The sequence below is a fragment of the Hibiscus syriacus genome, unplaced genomic scaffold, assembly GCF_006381635.1.
Source record: "Hibiscus syriacus cultivar Baekdansim isolate YM2019G1 unplaced genomic scaffold, ASM638163v2 tig00116964_pilon, whole genome shotgun sequence".
In the NCBI taxonomy this organism is placed as follows: domain Eukaryota; kingdom Viridiplantae; phylum Streptophyta; class Magnoliopsida; order Malvales; family Malvaceae; genus Hibiscus; species Hibiscus syriacus.
The window spans coordinates 877,204-905,063 of record NW_024063489.1 but is presented as its reverse complement, the minus strand read 5'-3'; the positions used below and the strand labels follow the sequence as shown (position 1 = coordinate 905,063).

The window sequence follows — 27,860 nt, the reverse complement described above, 5'->3', positions numbered from 1 at the left end:
GAAACTCACATGAAACACTTCATTCAACGCCAAAACCAGATGACTTGGACACACTCATTCATTGCAGAAACAAAATTGTCAGTCATGAAGCTACAAAACTGAGTTGGGGGATCTTCCATTACTATCCAATATGATTTCGAACAAATCATCCTTGGATTCCTCATTGAATTCCGTCACTGGATAATGAGTCTTATTGTTGTGGCTGCCTTTAGTTGTGCATCTGTTTAGCCATTGGGAATCCATTCTTCCCATTGAGAAAAGCTCTTTGCTGTCTTCATAGCCTAGTGCGGCAGCAGGGGAGTTTACAGGAGGGCCAATGAAGCATGGATTCGGCGTCCGTTGTCCATTTGCCGGTGCATATGCAAAGGCACTTTGTCCGAAATTAACAAGTACCGAAACATCATCGTTTGCTGCAAGAGTTGGATAAAGAGGAGTTCTAAATTCCTCAGACTTGCAATTTATTACACGTACAAGCTCCGAGTCTAATGTGAAAAACACTTTCTTTTGCCTAGGATCGAATCCGCAACCTATCACCTTCTCTGTTTTCTCCCACTCTTCTTTCTCATATTCAAACACTAGTTTGATCTCTGGTGTCGTAACCGGTTTTTGCCCGGGCACAAAATTTCTTTGGTGAAAAAGTAATGTGAATGAAATAAATTGTTTTTATTGAAATATTTTGGGAGTCGCCATCGACCTTTTGGGTTAGGTAGGTCGAATATCTAAAAAATTACCTTTTAAAATAGTTTTTAAGAAAATACCATTTTAAAAGAGTAACCGGTATGCGTTTAACTAAAAATTCGTTCCTTTTAGTAATAAAAAAGTGATTCGTGGTTGATTACGTTTGAGGAAGGATTATCATCTCACAAAGCCCAAAATTAGTCCATGTCGATTATAAATTGTCTATAGTAGTAGAAGTTTAAGAATTCGATTATCAATTTAATTTATGATCCTGTTATTTAATATTTAATCGGATAATACTAATGAAAAATATATTTAAAATAATATTTATAAAACTAAAGTAAATAAATATATTTATTTATTTAAAAATATCATAAAAGGACATCTATTTACTTTAAGACAACCCATTTCTTTAATATTAAAAAATAAATAAATATGATAAAATATGATAATTTTTCCTAAAAAATAATTTAAATAAAACTAGATTAAATATAATATTTTATTAATTTAAAAATATCAGAAAATGATATCTAGTTGTTTTAAGACAATTCATTTCTTAATATTTAAAAATAAATAATATTATTTAATATATATTTTTACAAAATAAAAATAAAATAATAACAATTAAAGTACTAAATTAAATATTGAAATTAAAAGGGTAATAATAAAAATTAAACTAAAATTTATCAATGATCAAAACAAATAAAATTAAAATTATAGAATTAAAACATAAAATATTAAAATTAAAGATACTAATTCGAAACATTATGAGAGATGGTGATTAAAGGTGTAATTTACCCTAATTAATTATCCGGGATTAAAATATAAACTAATAAAATTAAAGGAATAAATCTGTTATTTTACCTAAAATATATATAATTATGTCAGGGACTAAATTATAATAAACAAAAATTTGAATACCAAATTAAAAAGTTCAGAAATTGTTTTCAGTGACTAAATTGTAAAGAGTACAAACTATAGTGACTGTAGGTATAGTTTACCCACGCGAGAAATTATGCACATACCCTCTTCAAAATGGCATCGTTTTGATGAGGGTATAAATACCCTATAACCGGCCTTCAAAGGCCATTTCTCTATTTCTTTTCTTTCTGGTTCTCTCTCTTATGAGTGAACTCTCTCGTCTCTCTCTATATTTCCCTCGTCGGAGGGAATTCTGGCAACTGCCAGCCACCGTGCTCTGGTGGTGATCCCTGCCGCTGGCCACCATATATGGTGGCCGAATTTTACACAAATACCCCAAAATGATGCCCTGAACCTCCCAAGGCCGAATTCGGCCTTAGTTTCCACTAAAAAACTCTTGATCGGAGTAGATCTAGAGAAATACCTTCGGGTATTTCGAAGGTTTCGTTAGTGCGTGTCGGTGCGTAGCGTCTCCGGTCACCGTGTGGTTTCCTTGGTAAGGTCTCTCTCCTTTCTTTCTTTCTGTTTTGTGGATTTGGTGGTTTTAGTTGTTGTCTTCTTCTCGTTCTTACCTTATGTTCGTTTTTTTCTCTTTGCAGGTGTTGATGGCTTTTATAAGCCTCGATGAGGCTCTCATCAGATCGGTTAAAGGAATGGAGTTCGGTGAGCCACCGAAATATGGTGGTGACTCACCCTATAGTCACGACGTGGGCGGCCATCTGGCCTTCTGGAGGCTTCGGTTGAGACGTGGCAACAACTAGCTGAGACGGAGGCGTCGACAATGGAGTGTGGACATGGAACGACGGCCGCGTGGTCCTTAGGTTATGATACCCTAGGGTTTTCTGTTGAATCATTTGGATCGTTGGATCAAGGCCAGATCCAACTATAGAAAGTTGTGGCTGCTGCTGGAAATGATACAAACCCTAGATGCGTTAGGGTTAGTCTTAGGCCGGTTCTAGTCGGGCCTGGTTTGGGTCTGGGCCTCGGGTTATAATTGGGCTCCAGGATTAATGTATTCGGGCCTGCAATATTTATTTAATAATAATAATAATATATATAATATTAATATTAATAATTATAATTATAATAATAATAAATGGGCAAAAAAAACTAGTGCCTATAGTTGCCCCTCTTTGCTCATTCTTGTGTTAACCAGAATAGGGCAAAGACGAAAAAGAAAATAAGTTTTTTGTCCATTTGGCTTTTCTTGATTAAGATGGAAATGTTAATGTTGTTCTATCTCCTTCTGCGATGGAATCAAGCAAAAGGTTGAATAAGTTCTTCAGACTATGAACTTCTTTCTCTTCAGATGAGTTCTTCAGATTATGACCTCTTTCTTCCTCTTCATATGAGTTCTTCAGATTATGAACTCATTTTTCCTCTTCAGATGAGTTCTTCAGATTATGAACTCCTTTTTCCTCTTCAGACGAGTTCTTCAGATTATGAACTCCTTTTTCCTCTTCAGACGAATTCTTCAGATTATGAACTCCTTTTTCCTCTTCAGACGAGTTCTTCAGATTATGAACTCATTTTTCCTCTTAAAATGAGTTATTCAGATTATAAACTCTTTTTTCCTTTTCAGACGAGTTCTTCAGATTATGAACTCCTTTTTCCTCTTTAGACGAGTTCTTCAGATTATGAACTCATTTTTCCTCTTCAGATGAGTTCTTCAGATTATGAACTCCTTCTGGAAATGTTTTAAGAAAAACAATCTCAAATGAGATAAATTTCTATTTCAAAACATCCTGCACTGAAGGTCTTATGGATGACCCGAAGGTTTTGAAAATATCATGCACTGAAGGTCTTACAGATGACCCGAAGGTTTTAAAAACATCATGCACTGAAGGTCTTACAGATGACCCGAAGGTTTTGAAAACATCACGCACTGAAGGTCTTACAGATGACCCGAAGGTTTTGAAAGCATCATGCACTGTAGGTCTTACAGATAACCCGAAGGTTTTGAAAAAATCATGCACTGTAGGTCTTATGGATGACCCAAAGGCTTTGAAAACATCATGCACTGTAGGTCTTACAGATGATCCGAAGGTTTTGAAAACATCATGCACTGAAGGTCTTACAAATGAACCGAAGGTTTTGAAAACATCATGCACTGAATGTCTTACAGATGACCCGAAGGTTTTGAAAACATCATGCACTGAAGGTCTTACAGATTCAAGAAATAGTTTACTAAGTAAGAAACTTTGGAAATCGTTTTCTTACTATTCAACAATTTCATTTTCAGAAAAGATTAAATGAGAAACTTTGGAAATCGTTTTCTCATTTTTCGAAATAACTTGTTGATTGGGTAACATGCCCTATTTCAAAATAATGCTTCATTTTTGGATTGCGACCATCTATTCTTCAGATGTTTTCCTCTCCTGATGTGATTTGAATTCTACCTTCCCTTTGTAAGGTATTTTCCATCATGAATCTTCTTTTTTCATACGAAGACCTGTAAAACTTCATATTTGAATGCAATCAAACGTATCAATGTAATGCATTGTCTATTGTGTAAATGATGTTCTTATGAATGCATTAATGTTGATGCAATCTTCATTTGACTTCAAAGTGGTGAACTTGGTCTTCCTTCACTTCATCATTTATTTCTAGGGTTACCATTGGATATCAGTGTAGCAACTTATGCTATATTTTTTAAGAACCATTTGATCAACTGGTATATTTGTGTCTTCTTTGTTTCATTAAAGTCTCAGAATAAATGTTTCATTTATGGAACTCTTACCGTAATCAGAACTATGACCTTGATGCCTTATTTTTGTCTTTGATAACATCGGCTTTCTTTGCTTGGACTGGTGTAAAAATCCAATAAAGCTTTAATCTTTGAAGAGATAATCTATCATCTTTGAGGAATAAATCTATTATCTTTGATGAATGTAGATGTAGATATGCTAAACTCAGCAGAGATTAATTAGGAGATCAACATCTGTTTTGATTTGACTCTTGAAACACATCACAAGGAGGATTTATCCTAATTCCTTTCATGTCTCCACATCTAATTGGATCTCGAACAAAGCCATTCAGACCATATCATGTCAAGATGTTTAACAACAACCTATTGCTCAAACTTAGTTGGCTCCACTAGTTTCTTCTTGTTAAAATTTTAGCTTCCTTTCTCATGAAAAGAAATCTTCATCATTTCTTACTTCTAACCTTGGGGTTGAAGAAGACAAACTTCATCTCAGATCAACAAATGGAAACACAATATGATTGCAACATTGGTTCAGCATCATAATCCTGGTTCATAAAACATTTGACAACACATTCATACTTTCATGTGGCTTCTGCCCAGATGTTTGTAAAACATTTGATAACACATTTATCCTTTCCTGTGGCTTCTACCCAGATATTCGTAAATCATTTGATAACACATTCATCATTTCCTGTGGTTTCTGCCCAGATGTTTGCTAGTGAAGCTCTTTGCATAGTGTTCAAAGCTTTTGTATGATGTCACAAGACCACTTGAGAACAAAACTCAGTGGGAATACAAATGGGACGCTTTGGCTTGCCAGCATCAAATGACTAGAATAATGCAACTGTATGATGAACAAAGTAAATATGTATAATCAGTTCTACTGTCACTGTTTTACCATTTTCATTCTTAATAGCTTTCTGTCTCATTGGAAATATTTGCTCAAGTTAATGATCTTAACACATGATGATGTGGGCCTTTAGTATACCCCAGTATTTGCTGATATGAATGTTCAAAATGCCTTCAAAATTGTTTCTTGCTGATTTGAGCCTTCAAAATGCCATACATAGGTCATTTTTGTCTGAAATGAGCCTTCAAAATGCCTCAAATTTTCATATTGATTTGAGCCTTCAAAATGCTTCACATGGATCATTTCTAGTTGAAATAGACTTTCAGAATGCCCCAACATTTTCTTCTTGCTAAAAATGCCCAAATATTCATATTAATGTGTGTAACATCCCAAATCATGGTCAGTGACTAAATTGCAAATTTTGAAAGTTTTGTGTTCAATTTAGAAATGAAATTTAAAAGTCTTGGGATTTAAGTAAAGAATTTTAATATTGGATTAAATAGCAAAGATGGATGAACTAAAGGGGCAAAATAGTCTTTTCATGGGAAATATTTTTATATTTCCTTTTTTAGTATTATAAACGTGGGAAATATGAGAGAGTTCCAGACTTCTCTTATTCATTCTCTTCTTTTCCACCGTGAAGCCATAAGCAAAGGTAAGTTTCTTCATTAGTTGATTATTTGTTTAACTAAAGGTTTGGTTATGATTATTGGATGATAATTAAGCTTAAGGAAAGCTTAAATCATCTTAAAAACAAAGGATTGTGGAAATAGGAGAGATTAAAGATTTTGAGTTTTTGAATGAAATCTTGAAATAAAGTTGATAAGTTGAATTTTAAGTTGAATTTGATTTGTCAATAGTTGAATTAAGAGATTTGGAGTGATAGAAAGGAATTTAGAACATGTTGAAATTTGAGTATAATTCTTGAATTTCATTAAGAGGAGAGGATTTTGAGAATTAAGATGGATTAAATGAGTACAAATGGGCTTAAGTATGTGTGTTTGAGTTTAGTATATATAAGAGGTTGAAATATGAAGTGTTTAAGATGAAATGAAGTAAATTTCGTGCTGAAAATATGATTTCTGGGCAAGGGGAATCGGTACCCATTCAATGGGGAATCGATACCCCCTCAAATGAACCAGAAATTCCAGAATCTCATAGGGGAACCGATTCCCCCACAGGAGGGAATCGATTCCCCCTAAAGGAAAATTATGAATATGGGTTTAATAAGTTCGTTTAAGTTGCTAGTATCCAATTACAAGGTGTAGGTATCTAATAATTGCCTTAAAATGTACATTTATGTAGATTCTGAGCATAAGGCAATTCTGGAACATTTGGCAAGTAAGATCGATCAGGGGAAAGATTAGAGATCGAGATTGACTAATGAGACCAGGTGAGTGCATATTCAATAGTATATGGTGTATGATGGGAATAAGACTTGCGATGAGTCTATTTCCTGAAGTGTTACATATGAATTCATGATTAAAGGCATGAGTTGAATATGAGTGTATGTATGTTTGATTATCTGAATTGATATGTTTTGTATGTGCCATGTGGTTTATGTAAAAACAAGATTAAGTGTTATTAAGAGAATATAAAATATGTTATGAAATTATAGGAATATAGAAGATAAGTCGAGAGATGTAGGGAAATAGAAATAGATGTAGGGAAATAGAAATAGATGTTTATAAAGAGTCATAGGAGAACAAATATAAGTAATATGATAATGAAATATAGGACTACGTGAATACATAGTTATGAGATAAAATATGTAATAATAGGAAAATATGATGAAAGTGAGTTTATGAGAAGTGATATGAACTAGGTAAACATGGGTAACAGTATATGCATAATGGAAACATGAGTTGGACAAGTACATAGTGGTATGATTTATTATGAGAATTAGTATAATGGAGCTATATGAAAAGATTATAATGAATATATGAAATTGAATTAAGTAAAGAGATTAAATTAGTACCTAAATAAAAATACTATTAAATGATATATGTTTAGAAATACGATATAATTTATAATCTAAGGGAATACAAAGAAATAGAGCATAAGGTAGATAATATGATATTAGTTATTATATATCTATATGATATATGTCATCAGGTAATATGAAAGGACTCTGAAAATTGATATAAGCTATGAGAAAGTGTTTTAGGTGTTTCTATGTGTTATATGAAGCATATATGATCATATGTGAATAAGATATGATATGTATGTTTATATGAATATCTGAGAAATGATCTAAGCTATATGATATGATATATGTGATTATATGCACTTTGGGATATATGTTATATGATATGGATCTATGTAACTACGTGAGAAAGTATATAAGCTATGTGACATGTAAATGTGACTCATATGAAAATGTTCTATGAGTAATTGAACTATGTGTTATGTGAAATGATAAGTATAAAAGAAAATGCCCATGTTATGTGTCTTGAGAGCTAGGGGTATAGTTGGTATGCCAAGAGTCGAGGGTCTACGCGGTCCTTCGAGACATATATGTATTCTTTGGAACATGTGTGAAGTCTGGTGAGACACATACTTGATCCTTGTCATATGTATATGATTCTTAAGGAATGATATGTGGTCCTTCGGGACATATATGTATTCTTTGGAACATGTGTGAAGTCTGGTGAGACACATACTTGATCCCTATTATATGGCACTACGGTGTAATTTTACGCGGCACTCCGGTGCAATTCTACGTGGCACTTCGGTGCAATTATACGAGCTGTGGTGACAGCATAGTGCACAAGCTCTATAGACTCACATATCTATAGTTCTCACATGTGTACATGGGCTTTGAAAAGAGAACATAATTTGATATAATGATATGTGTATTTCTCTTGACATGGTAGAAGTGCATATATGTCATGGTGATATGAGATGCTATGCGTTTATGTATTATATGATTATAGAAATTAGTAACGTATTATGGCATATTAAAATATATATAATATGTTTATATTTATTATATGCTCATATGACGGAATTGAAGTAATGACAAGGGAATTAGTAAGGATAAACAGGTTGGTGATATGAGAACAATGTATGTGATATATGTATATGATGAGTGATATGAATTGCATGATATGATATATGTGTGATAAGGGTTATGGTATCTGTTACATAATATACATGAATATATGTTGATGTATATGTAAATGAGTTGTATAATTTGATAGCATAAAATAGTCATGCATGATTAGTGGGTATGAATTCCATTAGATGTGTTTTCTTTATGCCTCACTAAGTCATCGACTTAGCGTGTGAGTGTTTCACACGTAGGTTCCGGTAGGCTAGAAGAAAAGTGAAGAGGAACAAGACCGGTCAGTTACTTCTTACCGAAGATCAGATCAAAAAAGATGTCTTGAATTAGATGTATTTTGTATATTGAAAATAGTTGGCATGTAATTAATGTTTGGAATTGTATATACTCTGATTGGTTTTGCAAAAACATTTAAGCTCTGAATAGTTCTAGAAATCTTTTGAATAAGTTACATGTATAAAAGTTTTAAATTACTCACTATTTTATACAAGTAAACATTTTAAAAAGTCAATGTGACACCTCGGACTCGTATCCGGGTCGGGTACGGGTTGGGGTGTTACATTTAATGGTATCAGAGCTAAGGTTTAGCTGATTCTCGGCATAAAACGAAGTCCAAAGTGTCATAAAATGTGTACATGCCAACATAGAGTGAAAAATTTCTGATCTGATAGTGTAAGGAGTATGTTGTCTTGCTAATAGAATAAGAATAGTTTAATACAGTAGAAATCCGATCGTGATAATTTCGAAGTAAGTGAAAGGTGATATTCCTGACTGTGATAGCTATTCACCTGCCCTGGCCAGGCAGGATGAAGAGCGGACACCTCAGGAAATGCCTAGTAAGATCAAAAGTTGATTTCAGAAAGCTGAAATCATATCTGAATAATGATAGAAAGTTTTCATTGTTTTGAATCGGAAACACGATATTGAGTAGTTTTGTTATTATGTGGATAAGATAGAATATGGTGAACAAGTGTCACTATAAGATTGTTAAAAAGATCAAGGGATGTGGTGAGTATTTGTATAAGAATTCAAGAATAGATGCATCAGTGACAAGTGTATAAGAGATATGGAGATAGAGTTTATGAATTTAAGACAAAGGGATAATATTGTGTATAAGCAAGAGTGTGGCTATAATAAGGGTTTGTATTATAGATGAAAAGAGTTAGCGTTGACTAACCAGATTATGTGATGGAAAATGTCTGTGAATTATAAGATTTTGAGATATTGTCAGAACAGAAAAACCAAAGATGAGGTGGATCTGGATACAGTTGTATATTTGGATCATAACAAATGTGGATTTGATAAGTTAAGTAAACTATTGCTGAGATAATTCCGACTGGAATGAATGTATATGAATGGTTCGATGAAGGTTTATGCTTTAGATTGGAATAATTGGTGGTGACTAACAGAATTATGTGATGGTAACTGTATAAAAGGTAAAGGATTAGAAGATGATGTCAGGGTAAATTAATTAAGTAGAGTGTGAATTGAGACACGATTATGTATTTTGATCACGGAAATGTAAGGTAATAGAGGAAACAAGAGAATAATATTGTATACGGATAAGAGTGTGGGCTGGATAAGTGAGTAAATTGCACTGGTTGGATTTCAACTGAGAAGATGAATATGATTAGTCTGATTAGGGCTTATGCCCTAAATTGGAAAAGTTGTGACTGATTAATTGTAATAGTATGGATAATAAAATTCTAAGATTTGAAGAAAATATAAAGTTAAGTTAATCAAGTATGATGTGGATTTGGATATGGTTTTGATCATATAAATATGATGTAGGCAAGGAAATAAGTATTGGTATGTTTAAAAAGGAGCTTTGAGGAAGAAAATACAAGTACAAGAGATGGTAAAGAATGAGGTTTTGTATATGTAAAGCAGATTATCAAAGTTATGAAGATGCGATGAAGATCAGTAATCAGGGATAAGTATAAACGATATGAAAAGAGTATGAGAGCCTGAAGAAAAGATGTGATCTATGTTATAAGGAGATTGTGATGTTGGAAGGAATGAAAGAATAAAGGGATAGGAAAAGACAAAGATGGAGGTTAAACGATCCAAGTAAGACAAGAGGTATAATGAGATATAAGTTATAAGTTGATATTGAAATAATACAATTTTCAATTATTAGAAGAACGAGAATGGGTGATTATTCTTTGAACAAATACGTAAGGGTTATATGAAAAGATTGGGTGTATAATAATACTTACAAGGATTAATAAATGAGCAAAAGCTTGATTTATGTGGAAAGCACATAGAGAATGATGAAAAAGATCAATTGATCCATAATAGTGAGGATTAAGGATTTGGGGTTGCTATCTATATAATGAATAATATTATATGGACTTATAAAGATGTGGACGTATATGAAGAATTGAGTATGGGAAAATGGTAGGTTGTAGCGGTGGCAGGAAATATTAAGGGAAGCAACATGAAAATATTAGAAGACGTGATATTATAAAGGCATACAGTGAAAATTCAAGGATGAATTTTCTTTAAATGAGGGAAGATTTGTAACATCCCAAATCATGGTCAGTGACTAAATTGCAAATTTTGAAAGTTTTGTGTTCAATTTAGAAATGAAATTTAAAAGTCTTGGGATTTAAGTAAAGAATTTTAATATTGGATTAAATAGCAAAGATGGATGAACTAAAGGGGCAAAATGGTCTTTCCATGGGAAATATTTTTATCTTTCCTTTTTGAGTATTATAAACGTGGGAAATATGAGAGAGTTCCAGACTTCTCTTCTTCATTCTCTTCTTTTCCACCGTGAAGCCATAAGCAAAGGTAAGTTTCTTCATTAGTTGATTATTTGTTTAACTAAAGGTTTGGTTATGATTATTGGATGATAATTAAGCTTAAGGAAAGCTTAAATCATCTTAAAAACAAAGGATGGTGGAATTAGGAGAGATTAAAGATTTTGAGTTTTTGAATGAAATCTTGAAATAAAGTTGATAAGTTGAATTTTAAGTTGAATTTGACTTGTCAATAGTTGAATTAAGAGATATGGAGTGATAGAAAGGAATTTAGAACATATTGAAATTTGAGTATAATTCTTGAATTTCATTAAGAGGAGAGGATTTTGAGAATTAAGATGGATTAAATGAGTACAAATGGGCTTAAGTATGTGTGTTTGAGTTTAGTATATAGAAGAGGTTGAAATATGAAGTGTTTAAGATGAAATGAAGTAAATTTCGTGCTGAAAATATGATTTCTGGGCAAGGGGAATCGGTACCCATTCAAGGGAATCGGTACCCATTCAATAGGGAATCGATACCCCCCTCAAATGAACCAGAAATTCCAGAATCTCATAGGGGAACCGATTCCCCCACATGAGGGAACTGATTCCCCCTAAAGGAAAATTGTGAATATGGGTTTAATGAGTTCGTTTAAGTTGCTAGTATCCAATTACAAGGTGTAGGTATCTAATAATTGCCTTAAAATGTACATTTATGTAGATTCTGAGCATAAGGCAATTCTGGAACATTTGGCAAGTAAGATTGATCAGGGGAAAGATTAGAGATCGAGATAGACTAATGAGACCAGGTGAGTGCATATTCAATAGTATATGGTGTGTGATGGGAATAAGACTTGCGATGAGTCTATTTCCTGAAGTGTTACATATGAATTCATGATTAAAGGCATGAGTTGAATATGAGTGTATGTATGTTTGATTATCTGAATTGATATGTTTTGTATGTGCCATGTGGTTTATGTAAAAACACGATTAAGTGTTATTAAGAGAAATATAAAATAAGTTATGAAATTATAGGAATATAGAATATAAGTCGAGAGATGTAGGGAAATAGAAATAGATGTAGGGAAATAGAAATAGATGTTTATAAAGAGTCATAGGAGAACAAATATAAGTAATATGATAATGAAATATAGGACTATGTGAATACATGGTTATGAGATAAAATATGTAATAATAGGAAAATATGATGAAAGTGAGTTTATGAGAAGTGATATGAACTAGGTAAACATGGGTAACAGTATATGCATAATGGAAATATGAGTTGGACAAGTACATAGTGGTATGATTTATTATGATAATTAGTATAATAGAGCTATATGAAAAGATTATAATGAATATATGAAATTGAATTAAGTAAAGAGATTAAATTAGTACCTAAATAAAAATACTATTAAATGATATATATTTAGAAATACGATATAATTTATAATCTAAGGGAATACAAAGAAATAGAGCATAAGATAGATAATATGATATTAGTTATTATATATATCTATATGATATATGTCATCAGGTAATATGAAAGGACTCTGAAAATTGATATAAGCTATGAGAAAGTGTTCTAGGTGTTTCTATGTGTTATATGAAGCATATATGATCATATGTGAACAAGATATGATATGTATGTTTATATGAATATCTGAGAAATGATCTAAGCTATATGATATGATATATGTGATTATATGCACTTTGGGATATATGTTATATGATATGGATCTATGTAACTACGTGAGAAAGTATATAAGCTATGTGACATGTAAATGTGACTCATATGAAAATGTTCTATGAGTAATTGAACTATGTGTTATGTGAAATGATAAGTATAAAAGAAAATGTCCATGTTATGTGTCTTAAGAGCTAGGGGTATAGTTGGCATGCCAAGAGTCGAGGGTCTACGCGGTCCTTCGAGACATATATGTATTCTTTGGAACATGTGTGAAGTCTGGTGAGACACATACTTGATCCTTGGCATATGTATATGATTCTTAAGGAATGATATGTGGTCCTTCGGGACATATATGTATTCTTTGGAACATGTGTGAAGTCTAGTGAGATACATACTTGATCCCTAGTATATGTATATGATTCTTAAATGGCACTATGGTGCAATTCTACGCGGCACTCCGGTGCAATTCTACGTGGCACTTCGGTGCAATTATACGAGCTGTGGTGACAGCATAGTGCACAACCTCTATAGACTCACATATCTATAGTTCTCACATGTGTGCATAGGCTTTGAAAAGAGAACATAATTTGATATAATGATATGTGTATTTCTCTTGACATGGTAGAAGTGCATATATGTCATGGTGATATGAGATGTTATGCGTTTATGTATTATATGATTATAGAAATTAGTAACGTATTGTGGCATATTAAAATATATATAATATGTTTATATTCATTATATGCTCATATGACGGAATTGAAGTAATGACAAGGGAATTAGAAAGGATAAACAGGTTGGTGATATGAGAACAATGTATGTGATATATGTATATGATGAGTGATATGAATTGCATGATATGATATATGTGTGATAAGGGTTATGGTATCTGTTACATAATATACATGAATATATATTTATGTATATGTAAATGAGTTGTATAATTTGATAGCATAAAATAGTCATGCATGATTAGTGGGTATGAATTCCATTAGATGTGTTTTCTTTATGCCTCACTAAGTCATCGACTTAGCGTATGAGTGTTTCACACATAGGTTCCGGAAGGCTAGAAGAAAAGTGAAGAGGAGCAAGACCGGTCAGTTACTTCTTACCGAAGATCAGATCAGAAAAGATGTCTTGAATTAGATGTATTTTGTATATTGAAAATAGTTGGCATGTAATTAATGTTTGGAATTGTATATACTCTGATTGGTTTTGCAAAAACATTTAAGCTCTGAATAGTTCTGGAAATCTTTTGAATAAGTTACATGTATAAAAGTTTTAAATTACTCACTATTTTTATACAAGTAAACATTTTGAAAAGTCAATGTGACACCTCGGACTCGTATCCGGGTTGGGTACGGGTTGGGGTGTTACAATGTGGGCCTTCAAAATGCCCAACATTTTTTCATACTGATGTGGGACTTCAAAATGCCCCACATTGATCTATCTGAAGTGGCCTTTAAAATGTCCCAACATTTACTGATACATATGTTAAAAATGCGTTCAACATTACTTCTTGCTGAGATGAGCCTCCAAGAATGCCCAAATATTCATATTGCTGTGAGCCTTCAAAATGCCCCACATGGATCATTTCTGTTTGAATTAGGCATTCAAAATGCCTCAGTATTCTATTTCTGGTTGAAATGGGCCTTCGAGATGTCCTACATGGATATGTCTGAATTGGGCCTTCAAAATGCCCCAATATTGTAAGGCTTACTCTCAATCTTTATTTGATTTGAATCTCATGGTCCCCGCGAAGTCCAATTTTGTTAATGCCCCATTGAGGGTACTCGTGGCTCTATTCGTGAACAAATCTGTTAATCTTGAATACTCTCATTCTGGTGTCACTGAACAACAGTGTTGTCAAGTAATTTGAGGAATTCTCTTCATGTTGTCACAAACTTAAGAAGTGATTAATCATTCTGACGAAAGTGTCTGAGATATTTGCCTCTTCTGAATGAGTGCCCATTTTTTGGATCTGGAGGGATCTAGTCGGATAGAGTGGTATAAATCACTTGATAATCCATTACAGGTCGACACAATGACTTATCATCTTTCGGTCTTAAGAGACATGTTCCCTAGGGGTATCAATGTCATGTCTCTCTTTTCTCTGGGATCGGTATTGTAGAGGTTGCCCTCTACCAGCTCGATATACCTTTGAAAGCAGATGTGCAAGAACTGAATGATGATCGGTTGGAGCAATTGATGAGTAGATTTGGCGGATTCGACCTTGTTGTTGGTGGCATCTCGTGTAACAACCTTACTGGAAGAAAACATCATCAGGATGAACTCAAAGATTTTTGTTGGTGCCTTTTCTTGTAATGGCTGCTACAGTGACTGCCTTTTCTGTTTCTCCAAGATACGCACTGCCATATCCCACTCTTCTCGAACCATGGAAATGTTTAGTTGATGATAAAACTGGTTATCTCTACTTTTGGAATCTTGTAACCAATGTTACCCAATATGAAAGGTCTATAAGTGTAGAATCTGTTCCAATATCTTATTTTGTGCCTATAAGTTCTCAAATTCAAGTTCAACAATCTTCTAAAGGACATAATGTACATAATCCTGACCAAGAAAATGATCGGCATGGAAGAGGCAACAATGATGTATCAAGACTTGAGCCATTATCACAGTATAACCAGAGTACATGTGATAGACTTGTTCATTCCTATAATACATCTAATGGGACTTATAGCTCTATGATTGGAGGATCTTTTAGGGGACATGGATTAGTGGCTGAGGAAAGTAATTTATTTGGTGATGTTTATCACCATCAGCATGAGATAAGTGTCCCTTTTAAATAGGATAATATTTCTTGATGAGTTGCTAATAATGTTACATGAGATCGTTACAAGTTCAATTCTCCAGACTTTCTGGCTTCTTGGACCACTTGCTTTCAAGAATGCTTCACCATTCTGGCCTTGCTTTTTCTTTTTCTACAATAGAGGTAGAATAGGTAACAATTTGCTTCAAGGACCTTCCTCATTTGAGACTGTCCTGTTTGAAAATATTTTTCTCATTTCTTTATCAAAGAATGAAAGAATTTTGTAAAGTATTGTTTCTTACAGGTTCACAATAGAATCAAATCATAAGCATGAGTTCAAAGAATATCAAAAGAGTCAACAACTTTTTAATGTTTGAGAATTATAGCTCTTTTACAAGTATCAAAATTTGGTTTGGTTTCAGGATGGCTTTCCTATTTTCTATGGTTACATTTATTTAAGATGTCACTCATCTCTCACTCTGAAATATTCCATTTGTGAAAGCTTTGTAAACTCTAACAAAAGCAGTGCAAAAATATTGATCTAAAAATGAAATTTCTGAGTGCTCGTGTGAAGTTGACTATAACAGGTGTTTCTTAACATCCTTAGTCAATCTCTTAACACATTTGCAATTTTGGGTAGCTGAATTTAGCTTTATTGTATATAATAATATAATAACCTTTATCAGGCTAGTTGAAACTTATCCATAAAGCCGGGGCGATTAACCAATTGCTCTAGAGGGACAATTTTATTGCATATAATAGTATAATAGGCTAGCTGAATATTATCCATAAAACCGGGGCGATTAACCAATTGCTTTAGGGGGATAACTTAATCATAACAAACTAGCTGAATATTATCCATAAAGCCGGGGCTATTAACCAATTGCTTTAGGGGGACAACTCAAGCTTTATTGTATATATAATAATATAACATGGGTATCTAAATTCAATTTCTTAAGCTTGTTAAGAAGAACCTGTTATAGTCTAGGTGTTTTGGTGGAATTCAAAAAAATCTCTTTGTTAGAGTTCAATTCCCAAGCAACTGACTTAAACTAGATTTACCTATTTGTAAAAAATATGTTCCTCATCAAACTTCATCAATAGAAAATTACTCTAGTCAGTTTTGCAATACACAAATGATGCCCCATATTGTACGCTCCTATATATAAATACCAAGCCTTTTTGTAATTCCTTTCAATAGGAGAATGATATCTCATATTTATAATAGGATAATGTTTGGGTATATTTCTTCTGAAGTAAGGTCAAGGGTCCTTGTTTTTCTGGTTTCCAATCCTAATATTTTGTCAAAGATTATAACTCTAATCATGAAGAGTTTTTTAATCCAGATGATATTCAAAGAACTGCAAGATTACAAAATTGATTCAATGCTCATAACCTTACAATCAACACAAATTTATTTATTGCACAAAAGGCGGAGAAAGGAACAAAAAACATGTTCAAACAAGATACTGAAAATAGAAGGTACTACAGTGGTAGATAACAACTTCCACTTGTTTATTTAGCTTGCTCCATCATTCCTCCAATGTTGGGTGTGTACTTGGCCCATGATTTTCATTCTTATTTGCCCCCCATTTCTTGATCATTTCTTGTGTCAAGACTCCCTTGACAACAAGTGTCCCTATTTCTTTTAATAGTGGCCAATAACTCTCTATTGAATGCCCCTTTACCCCCAAGTGAAAATTACAGAAGCTATTTTGATCATAGCAATGGGCATAAGGTTTTGGTGACACTTTCACCAATCTTGGTATAATGTATTGACCTTTAACCAAATGATGGTACAAGTTTGAAATTGAAGTTTGGAACACTTCCAAAGTTTTTCTTGATTGTGTGATTTTCTTTGGTCGATCCGAACAACTACTTGCTCTTTTTCTTTTGCAACTGCGGGGGACTTTGGATGCGACATTCATTCACATCATCAACTTTTGCTTTTTGATTCATCGGGCTCTTGGATGTGACTTTTGAGTTTCCTTCGTTGATTACATTTTCAATTAATTTTCATTTGCCACAAAATTATTGAATTCCTTCGTCGGATTTGCTAGTATTAACTCGAAGAAAGGAGCAGGAAAGGAATCACGAAACATATGTGATATCTCTTCTTTTAACATGAGAGGTTGAACTTGTGCTGCTACTCCTCTCCATCTTAAGGCATATTCTTGAAACCCTTCATTGGCTTTCATTCTTACTCCTTGAAGATCCATACGTGTTAGAGCTAATCCTTTAACATGCCGATATTATCCCAAAAATGCATCAGCTAGATCAAACCATCACTTAATATGCTCTTGGTTTAAATGATTGTTCCATACTATTGTTGGCCCAACGAGGCTATCATGGAAGGAGTGAATTAATAAATCATCAGAATTTAAATATCCTTCCATTTTTCTGCAGAACATTCTTAAGTGGATTAGGGGACAACTGGTGACATCATATTTCTCAAAATCATGCATCTTGAATTTATGGGGAATAACCAAATCTAGAACCAAGCTGAGCTCTCTTGCTTCTAGTTCTTTGTGGGAGGCATTAACACCTTTCATATTTCTGATTGCTTCATCCACCTTCTTGAATCATTCCTCATATTGTGAATAATTAATGAGGCTATTCTTTGGGTTCGAGTGGGATGCCCCAGGGTTTGTTATCATTCTTGATTTATTGATCTGGTAGCACTGTTAATCTTTAGCAATTATCTCTTCTTCATCGGATGTCATCCCCTGAATAATTTGATTCGATCCATTTTGTAGAGAATTAGATGTTTCTTTCCTTATATATTGATGTAACCCTGTCAATTATTCTGGCCACTGATCTTGTAATCCCTCACGAGATTGCTCCATTGTTTTTATGATGATAGTATAATAATATGAATGAATGATCTCAATTTTACTACTACAAAACCTTTCATGAATTATTTACATGTTTTTTATAACCAATGCATATAACAATACTTAAATAAAACTGTAACGTAAATGCGAAAATGTTAAAATGGGAATGCAAACTGTGCAATACAACAACAAACATAAAAGTACGAATGCAAAATGAAAATGCAAAGATGCAAAATGCAAATGAATGTATGAAAAAGGTGTTACTCAAGAGAGATCATCTTAAAACATATTTCATTGAACGCAAAAGTTTCGATACATCAAACAAAACTTTTACATGTAGGGGATAGCTTTCACTCCTAATTTCTCTATTTCCCTTAAAAGCCAAATTAACTTCCACTCATGCTCAGGTGTGGAGTTGTCAATCTACTTTAATTCTCTTGTGAAGCTAGCTAAGTCTACCAGTTTATGAGTCATATTATTTGCTTGAGCAGCAACTTCCTTCATGAGATTGTCTTTTTCCTACATCTTCTGTGTAAATTCTCGAAGTTGTAACAATGTTGTTCATTTTTTCTTGTGAGAGAATCTTTGTGTTCAAGTTCTTGTATAAGATCTCTATAATCATCTAAACATTTCATCAATGTCTTGTTTCTGGTCTTAGTGACTTCTAATTCAGCATCAATCTCATGTTGATGGATCTGATATGATGCTTCCATGTTGATTATAGCAATATTCAACCTTTGATTTTCGACTTGACATTTTTTCAAATTGACTACAGTTGTATTGCGTCTTTCTTCTGCAATTCGTAAATCATGAGAAAACTTCTTGGCTCGTCCTTCATGTATCTTGCAGCTATTTTTCAGTTTAGTGACCCCTGTTATCCACTCTTCTGGGTATTTCCTATATCAACATTTTGAAAGGCTTGACTGACCTTCTGGAAATCTTCATGTATGGTTTCCATTTTGGTGCTCAATTTATCATTTTCAATCTTTAAATGACGTATTTAAGCCTCGAACCTCAGCAAATCTTCTTCCTTCTGGACGCCCCTACTGATACTCTTACCTTTGAACACTTTTGGTATTAATCTAGCAGGACCTTCAGTTACCAAACTAAGTTGATCATTTATCATAAACTCTAATATTCCATGATCCAAAAGACTTTGGACTCGATGTTTGAAGGCAAGGCAATTCTCAATGGTATGTCCTTGAGCTCCTGCATGATATTCACAATAAACGTTGATATCATACCAATTCGGATACGAGGTTGGAATGGTTTCAGGTAATGTAGAGCCGCTTCTCGCGCTTCAAGTAACTTCTTGTGTAACTCCTTATATAATATAAGGATAACATCAAAATGAGAACCACGTTTTATCTTGGATTGATCCTGAGTTTCCGACGTCGAGAGTAGACTAAACTTCGATGATTTCAGATTATGTAATTTCTTCTCATATCTGGGATCTTTTATAGTTGTCACCATTTCCTCGGTATCTCCAGACAATTTGTGAATAGGAATGATGACTGTCTGTAATTTCTCAAATTGGTTAGGATCAGAAGTCTCTTGCATATATGAAATTACAGGATTATATTCATTTAGCTCTCTCTCTTTTTGTGCATGAATCTTTTTTCCTTTGACCAAAACAGATATTTTACCCATCATCTTGGACATTTTCTCTCTTATTTCTCGTATCTCCTTTTGCTCTTCAATGTAAATACGATCTTTGGGTGCATAGCTCTCCTCTACCTTCGGAGTTCCCTCAGGATGTCATTCCTTGGTTGCGTCATAGTTTGCTTGATCATAAAGCTTTTTGTCCATTTATGAAAACTTTTCAATTTGATGAACACTCTCTCGAATCAACACCTTCTAGTTATGCCATGATCATGTAATGCAAGCAAAAGAAATCAATATAAACAAATTAGAGCAAAATAAAATGTATCTTCGAAATATATAAAAATAATAAAATTAAATTAAATAAAATGGTTAGTATCAATTAATGGAAAAAAAGGTCATATCTATCATGGTATAAATCCTAACCTCATGTTTTCTAGTTACATGCTTTATTTGGAAAAACTAACCTAACCGCATGATTACTAGTTCCTATGCGTAGAAAAAAAAGGTAAAACTTATTTCTCCTTTGTGTACACCTACAGACAGAGTGTCAGTAATGTCTAAGATCGGGTGAATTTCTATGGTTTATTATATGCAGGGTTTCGGTTCTAAGAGTAAAGGTACTCGAATTGTCCTTGTTGGTGCCCCCTTAGGCTGTTAAACCCTTAATCCTAGTTCATTACATATTTAAGCGGATCGAGTTCAATTCGAGGGGACACATTTCCCTATGCCTGACACGGAGAATAAATTCTCACGAAGACATAGAGCATATGAACCCCGAAAGTTACTTGGTAGGTCTGACACGGAGAATAAATTCTCACAAAGACGTCACTTTCACTTCCACTTAAAAGAGAAAAGAGCTCGAGTATAGAGCTTATGTTTATGCAATGCACGTATTGTGTGTGAGGATAAATTTTCACAAAAATTAATATCTAAAAAATAATTAAATACAAAAATAAATATATAAGGGTACAAAATAAATTGAAAGAAATCAAAAGAATCTTAAATTAAATAAAATTGAATTCTTGATTTCTAACTATTGAGATAATAAATAATCGAATTAGGTTGACCAGGATCCCCAGCGGAGTCGTCAAGCTGTCGTAACCGGTTTTCGCCCGAGCACGAAATTTCCTTTTCGGAAAAGTAATGTGAATGAAATAAATGGTTTTTATTGAAATATTTTGAGAGTCGCCATCGGCCTTTTGGGTTAGGTAGGTCGAATACCTAAAAATCACATTTTAAAATAGTTTTTAAGAAAATACCATTTTAAAAGAGTAATTGGTATGCGTTTAACCAAAAATTCGTTTCTTTTAGTAATAAAAAGGGATTCATTTTCGGTTACGTTTGGGGAAGGATTAGCACCCCACAATGCCCAAAATTGGTCCTTGTCGATTATAAATTGTCTCTAGTAGTAGAAGTTTAAGAATTCGAATATCAATTTAAACTATGATAATGTTATTTAATATATAATCGGATAATTCTAAGGAAAAATATATTTAAAATAATATTTATAAAACTAAAGTAAATAAATATATATTTTAAATATATTTATTTATTTAAAAATATCAAAAAATGACATCTAGTTACTTTAAGACAGTCCATTTCTTTAATATTAAAAAATAAATAAATATTATAAAATATAATAAATTTTCCTAAAAAATAATTTAAATAAAACTAGATTAAATATAATATTTTATTTATTTAAAAATATCACTTTAAGACAATCCATTTCTTAATATTTAAAAATAAATAAATAATATTATTTAACATATATTTTTATAAAATAAAAATAAAAATAATAACAATTAAAGTACTAAATTAAATATTAAAATCAAAAGGGTAATAATAAAAATTAAACTACAATTTATCAATGATCAAAACAAATAAAATTAAAATTATAGAATTAAAACATAAAATATTAAAATTAAAGATACTAATTCGAAACATTATGAGAGATGGTGATTAAAGGTGTAATTTACCCTAATTAATTATTCGGGATTAAAATATAAACTAATAAAATTAAAGGACTAAATATGTTATTTTACATAAAATATATATAATTATGTCAGGGACTAAATTATAATAAACAGAAATTTGAATACCAAATTAAAAAGTTCAGAAATTGCTTTCAGTGACTAAATTGCAAAGAGTACAAACTGTAGTGATTGCGGGTTTAGTTTACCCATGCGGGAAATTACGCACATACCTCGTCAAAACGGTGTCGTTTTGATGAGGGTATAAATACCCTATAACTGGCCTTCAAAGGTCATTTCTCTCTTTTCTTTCTTTCTGGTTCTCTCTCTTACGAGAGAACTCTCTCGTCTCTCTCTATATTTCCCTCGTAGGAGGGAATTCTGGCAACTGCCGGCCACCGTGCTCTGGTGGTGATCGTTGCCGCCGGCCACCATACACGGTGGCCGGATTTTACACAAATACCCCAAAATGAAGCCTTGAACCTCCCAAGGCCGAATCCGACCTTAGTTTCCCCTAAAAAACTCCTGATCGGAGTAGATCTAGAGAAATACCTTCGGGTATTTCGAAGGTTTCGTCAGCACTGTCGGCGCGTAACGTCTCTGGTCACCGTGTGGTTTCCTCGGTAAGCTCTCTCTCCTTTCTTTCTTTCTGTTTTGTGGATTTGGTGGTTTTAGTTGATGTCTTCTTCTCGTTCTTGCCTTCTGTTTCTTCTTTTCTCTTTGCAGGTGTTGATGGCTTTTATAAGCCTCGATGAGGCTCTCATCGGACTGGTTAAGGAATGGAGTTCGATGAGTCACCGAACTATGGTGGTAACTAACCCTATAACCACGACGTGGGCAGCCATCTGGCCTTCTGGAGGCTTCGGTTGAGGCGTGGCAACAACTGGCTGAGGTGGTGGCGTCGACAGTGGAGTGTGGACGTGGAACCACGCCCTAGGGTTATGATGCCCTAGGGTTATGATACCTAGGGTTTTCTGTTGGATCATCTGGACCGTTGGATCAAGGCTAGATCCAACGGTGGAAAGTTGTGGCGGCTGTTGGAAATGATACAAACCCTAGATGCATTAGGGTTAGTCTTGGGCCGGTTTTGGTCGGGCCTGGTTTGGGTCTGGGCCTCAGGTTGTAATTGGGCTCCAGGATTAATGTATTCGGGCTTGTAATATTTATTTAATAATAATAATAATATATAATAATAATAATAATAAATGGGAAAAAAACTAGTGTCTACACCTGGAATATGTAAATCAAAGGCTTATGAGAACTGAATAAAATAAAATAAAATAAATGAAGAAAAAGAAAGAAGTTGATGACATATGACTAAGAAAGTTGAACTGCTTAGCCTAAAGTTTAATAGTTACAGATGATACAGCAATAAATTAGAGGAAAATGATGCATCTTTTTGGGTCAATGGCTCACACCTAAGCAGTAGCAGATACAATGAAGGGTGGCTCTATTAACTAATCAAAAGGTCTTTAGCCTAAGTAATAAACAATACTTCTGTATACATAATTCATGACCATGTGGCAGTGGACCTTTTTCTCAACTACTTCGGAGTCAGGCTAATTTGGAGACATTTTAGTTGAGAGATTTGGTCGCTGGTGGAGGGTTGCCCTTCTCTTTTTATTGCTAAACACGAGTGCAGCTTCTGAACTAGTACTACTATTTTATCTGTAAATGGAGTGTGTATAATCTCCATTAACGTTTCAAAAAATGGGTTTCTCATATAGAAAGTATTGATGAAAATTAGTTACCATCTAGATAGACGGAACCATCCGAATTGAAACCAATGGATCCTGGATAGCTGCCAGGAAGTTTCGAAGGAAGAGAGTCACCTGCAGTTAGTCCCATCGATAACATTACTGCTTCACCTTTTCCATCATCTCTAGTTGCATGTTTCAATTCCTCGATCGTGTTAATATCATGACTGCTGGTAACCTGGACCAAAGATTCTGAATTTGCATTCGGATTTGAGTTTTCTTCGATGACTTTTGTCTTCTCGCCTTCTCTTAGCTTGCCGCTTGAACTTGAATCATGATCATCTCCACGGCAATACAAAATCCTGATCTCGAAATAGGCCTCTTGAGGGAAAGCTGAGTTCCACAAAGGAGGTCCTGGTAAAGGCAAAGCTGTTCTGATAACAGATGCTGCCTCCATAGAATGATGACCTAAACTCCCTTTCTTTGACCCTGAATTTATCCTGATCTTTTGCATGAAATCTGTTGACCCTTGGAAAACTTCCCAGTTCACCTCTATATCGTTTCCTCCTCCAAAATCACCAGTCGCACATAATACCAACAGGCTCAATCTCGTAGAAGGAGACGACATGTATTTGGTGAAGCCAAATCGAGACCATCCGTTTTCAACTGCATCCGTGATGAGATATGGATGGTCAACCCAATTAAACAAAGGTTTCACCGAAACCCCACGTCGGAGAATATAGTAATTCATTCTTCTCTTGTTATCTAAATCAATATGATGATGATGATGCAGACTCGCCTGGTAAAGTTCAGCAATCCCGTCTTGAAAACTTTTAGTCCCAACAGCTCTTTTGTCGTCAGCAATATCTTTACGGTAACAACAGCGACGTATATACACAACCAACAGGATTAAAAGGATACCAATGGCCACCGTTGCTGCCGCCACCTGAGTCAATTTAGACTTCTCTTTTCTAGTCTTTCTCAACCTATACAAGTTTTCAGTACAAATAAAAAAGCTTCTCTCGTTTTTCCCTGAAAATGTATTTAGTAAAGAAAAGGGGTGATGAAGAAACAAATAAGAGAAAGTAAGGTCAAGGTAGAGTGGACCAAGACTGAATCAAGCAATGGTGGTGTAAGCAGATATGGTAAAATAGTAAAGGAGAGGGGGAACTTCGTGGGGGGTATGGGTAATTAATGTTTTTCATTATTTATGGTCCATTCTTTAATTGATGTGAACCGACAATTAATTCATTTATTTTGTCAAAGAAGAGAGAAAGAAAATTGTAATCCCCTTCTAGAAAACCAATAATTGAAGTGTAGAACGAATCTCATAATACAATAGTAAACAAATTATTGTTAGTCGTTGTAGTTTTGAATTGAACATCATCAATATTAGTTGTATTAACATTCAATATTAAATAGTTAAGAATTATTTTTAAATAGATATTATCTTTTAGATTGGACAACTTAAAATCGAATTATTTTAATAAAATTTTATATTTTATTAAAATTATAAAGTTTTGATTTGCGAAATCAAAAATAAATATCTAATTGATTATTGATTATTTTAATTTTAAAAACTTATGAGTTTAAATTTTATTTTATTTAATGATATGTTATGTATGTAATTTTATTTCCAAAACTAGAAGCGACTACAATGGTGGGTACATTAGACTTTATGTTTGAGGTTTAGGGTGAAGTAAGGTAGGGGAGGGGGTTTGTTGTAGCCTGTAGGCATCTTAGGGAACAAAACCTAGGAGATATCAATCAAACTACTCAATCCACAAAACAATGTTTACCTATTTCAATACGTTGCCACTCTTTTTAAAAATCATATATAACTTTTTATTAAAAAAATCACCCTAATACAGTTTGATATATGCATATATCTAACAATTAATAAATTTGTTAAATATTTTACAGATAAATTCAACACTAAGCTATGCTTAGCCCAAATACTCCACTGGAAACAAGTATACAGGCCCATAAACTCTCAACTTTGGATCTGGAATTTCTTGAGTGGCCTTACATACGAGGTCCAATAGATGGCCCAAGCTTACCTCTTGTTGACATTTGAACCTTCGGCTTTGGTTATCCGAATAGAGTGTCAATTTAAGGGAATGGTGGAATTTGATATTTGGACCTTCGGAATTTGCGACTTTGCGGCTTCGGTTAGCCTGAAATTTGGTTGGGTAGGAGAAGATGAATAAGGAATACAACTATTAGAAGGTGTTGAGAATAAGATGTTGATTGTTAATTGAAATATCTCGTGCTTCTTCTTAGAGGGGCAGTTTTGCTTGTATCTATCTATTTTTCATGAGCGAAAAGAGCCTGTCTACCACAGTTCAGGGTAGTGTACATTTTGATGCAATATGGAAAACAGGAAGGGGAAAAGGAGTGTTAACGGTTTGTGTACGTCAAATTCATCTCACGAGAAACAGCAAATGAGGAAAGGACAATAGAATTAATGGGATGAAAAGTTTGTACTGTTCCAGTAGGACTATAAAACTAGATTGCTCTTATTGATTCCATTTGATGCACCACTTCCCATAACAGTGGCTATCTAAATTTCGTATTAAGTGGGTTTATGTGGTGGGTTCAAGTATATTTAATTTTATTTTTTCCCAAACTTTTTTGCTTTTTACAAGAATTTTCTAGACCCCAAGTGAAGTCAATTGAGCCCAGTAAACTACACATCAATCCACCCCTGTCCAGGAGTTCATGTCCCCTGACCGGCAGAGGTCCTTTTCATGCTCTGTACATCATATCCTTTCAACCATCCAATTGATGATGTTAAGGCCAGGTTCGATGACTCACAGAAGCTCCTCCAATCATAGGTTATGCAGGCCAACTTGATAATTATTTTATCGAAACCAGAAAATTAGGTCTAGAGGATAAGAATCAATGTTAGGGTTGAAATTTGATAGTTAATTTGGCGCGTGTTCAATTTTGTTTGATGGATATTATATGAACATTGTTAGCCAAAACAAGAGGAAAATATTGGTTTTACCAGGAAATAAATATTCAGAGTTTAATTTAAAGAATTCTAAATTTAGGAGGATTGGTTTTATACATATCCCCTCAATTTTCTGATACACAGTTTGATTTGATAGCTGTGTTATTGGCATGAATAGGATTTACTGTTCCATGGTGAATCTGCTTTGAGGAAGTAGCATGCTTAATAATTTAGTCATTCTCCATAATATCACATAGCAGAGTGAGACATTGTCAACATCATGGAGTCTTCTCTCCCCTGAAACTAGAGGGTGAGACCTCATATTTCCATTCATGAAAACAATCGACGTCATTTCTCTAGAAGCATATGTAATTCTTGTGGCAATCAGGCTGAATTATCTCAGGGTCTGTTGCAAGATTAAGGATGTCCTATATCTTTATTTTCTTTACTTTTAAATCCCATGCTAGAGGGTACTTACTGCTGTGTATGAGAATAACTAAATGTAGTGGTTACCCTACTCCTATATATTCACCATTATTAAGGTAATTAAGAAACGAATAATATATAAAATACTGGGACATACACAACATACTATTAGCTTGTCATCTCGACTACACACTACTCATTATCTTCTTGTTTATGCCCATTAATATTCAGGTCATTGTGACTTATTTTTCTCTTTAACATGGTGGACCAACCCTCCACCACAAATCCAAAAAAGAATTCAACAAGATGAAAGAAAATGAAGTATATTGCATTCGTTTTTGTCGCTTAGAATCTTCATGTTACTGTTGCATTGCAATTGAAAAAAATAGGTATTTAAATAGTTTGACGACTAATGTATAAAAGGCTTTCTGTTTTAAGGTGAAAGACTAAACAAAAAATGAGTGAGTTGAAGCACATGATAATTCTTCTTTTTTTATTAAAACAATACAAGTTCTTTCTACAAATTTTATTATTATTTAAAGAGCCTACACTCCTGGCTTATGTTAAATTTACTTAAAAAGCATGCATCCACAGCCGTATTTGATGTATGTAAAGGATTCAACGGGGAAATGAGTCCTTAGAAGCTAACGATGTCTGCCTTGCCTACCCCTTACTTTTTTTAAGTTGGTGTTTGGAGCCAAATGCCAAAATATTGCTGATGATTCTTCATCTCTCTTATTTTTTTCTGAATTAATCACTGTTGTCTAATCTATTGATCGACTAATCCAGATCGAATCTTACAAGGGCGAGAGCAACCCTCCCAATTCAGTTTGCTCCATTTACAAATGCTAAAATTTGAATCTCTTACCTTACTTCAGGAATATAGTATTTCATCCCATTAGACCAATCAGTTGTTGGTTCCATCTCTCTTATTCATATATATAAA

At 33.7% G+C, this 27,860-nt stretch overlaps 1 protein-coding gene across 1 annotated transcript; it reads right to left on the bottom strand.

Moving 5' to 3' along the window:
• On the bottom strand, positions 1 to 27,838 carry LOC120190914. Its single transcript, XM_039193942.1, has 3 exons — positions 27,783 to 27,838; positions 23,587 to 24,518; positions 1 to 587 (listed from the first exon to the last, which is right to left on the bottom strand). The coding sequence occupies exons 1-3, from the start codon at positions 27,836 to 27,838 to the stop codon at positions 91 to 93; spliced, it is 1,485 nt and encodes a 494-aa protein (XP_039049873.1). The 3' UTR covers positions 1 to 90.
• Between the last annotated feature and the right edge of the window lie 22 nt (positions 27,839 to 27,860).

Coding starts and splice junctions, on each gene's coding strand:
- LOC120190914 (XM_039193942.1), bottom strand. CDS start 27,838: ATGGAACCAACAACTGATTGGTCTAATGGGATGAAATACTATATTCCT. Junction 24,519..27,782: donor TACTATATTCCTGAAGTAAG/GTAAGAGATTCA, acceptor AAACTTGTATAG/GTTGAGAAAGACTAGAAAAG. Junction 588..23,586: donor TGGTTCCGTCTATCTAGATG/GTAACTAATTTT, acceptor TTACGACACCAG/AGATCAAACTAGTGTTTGAA.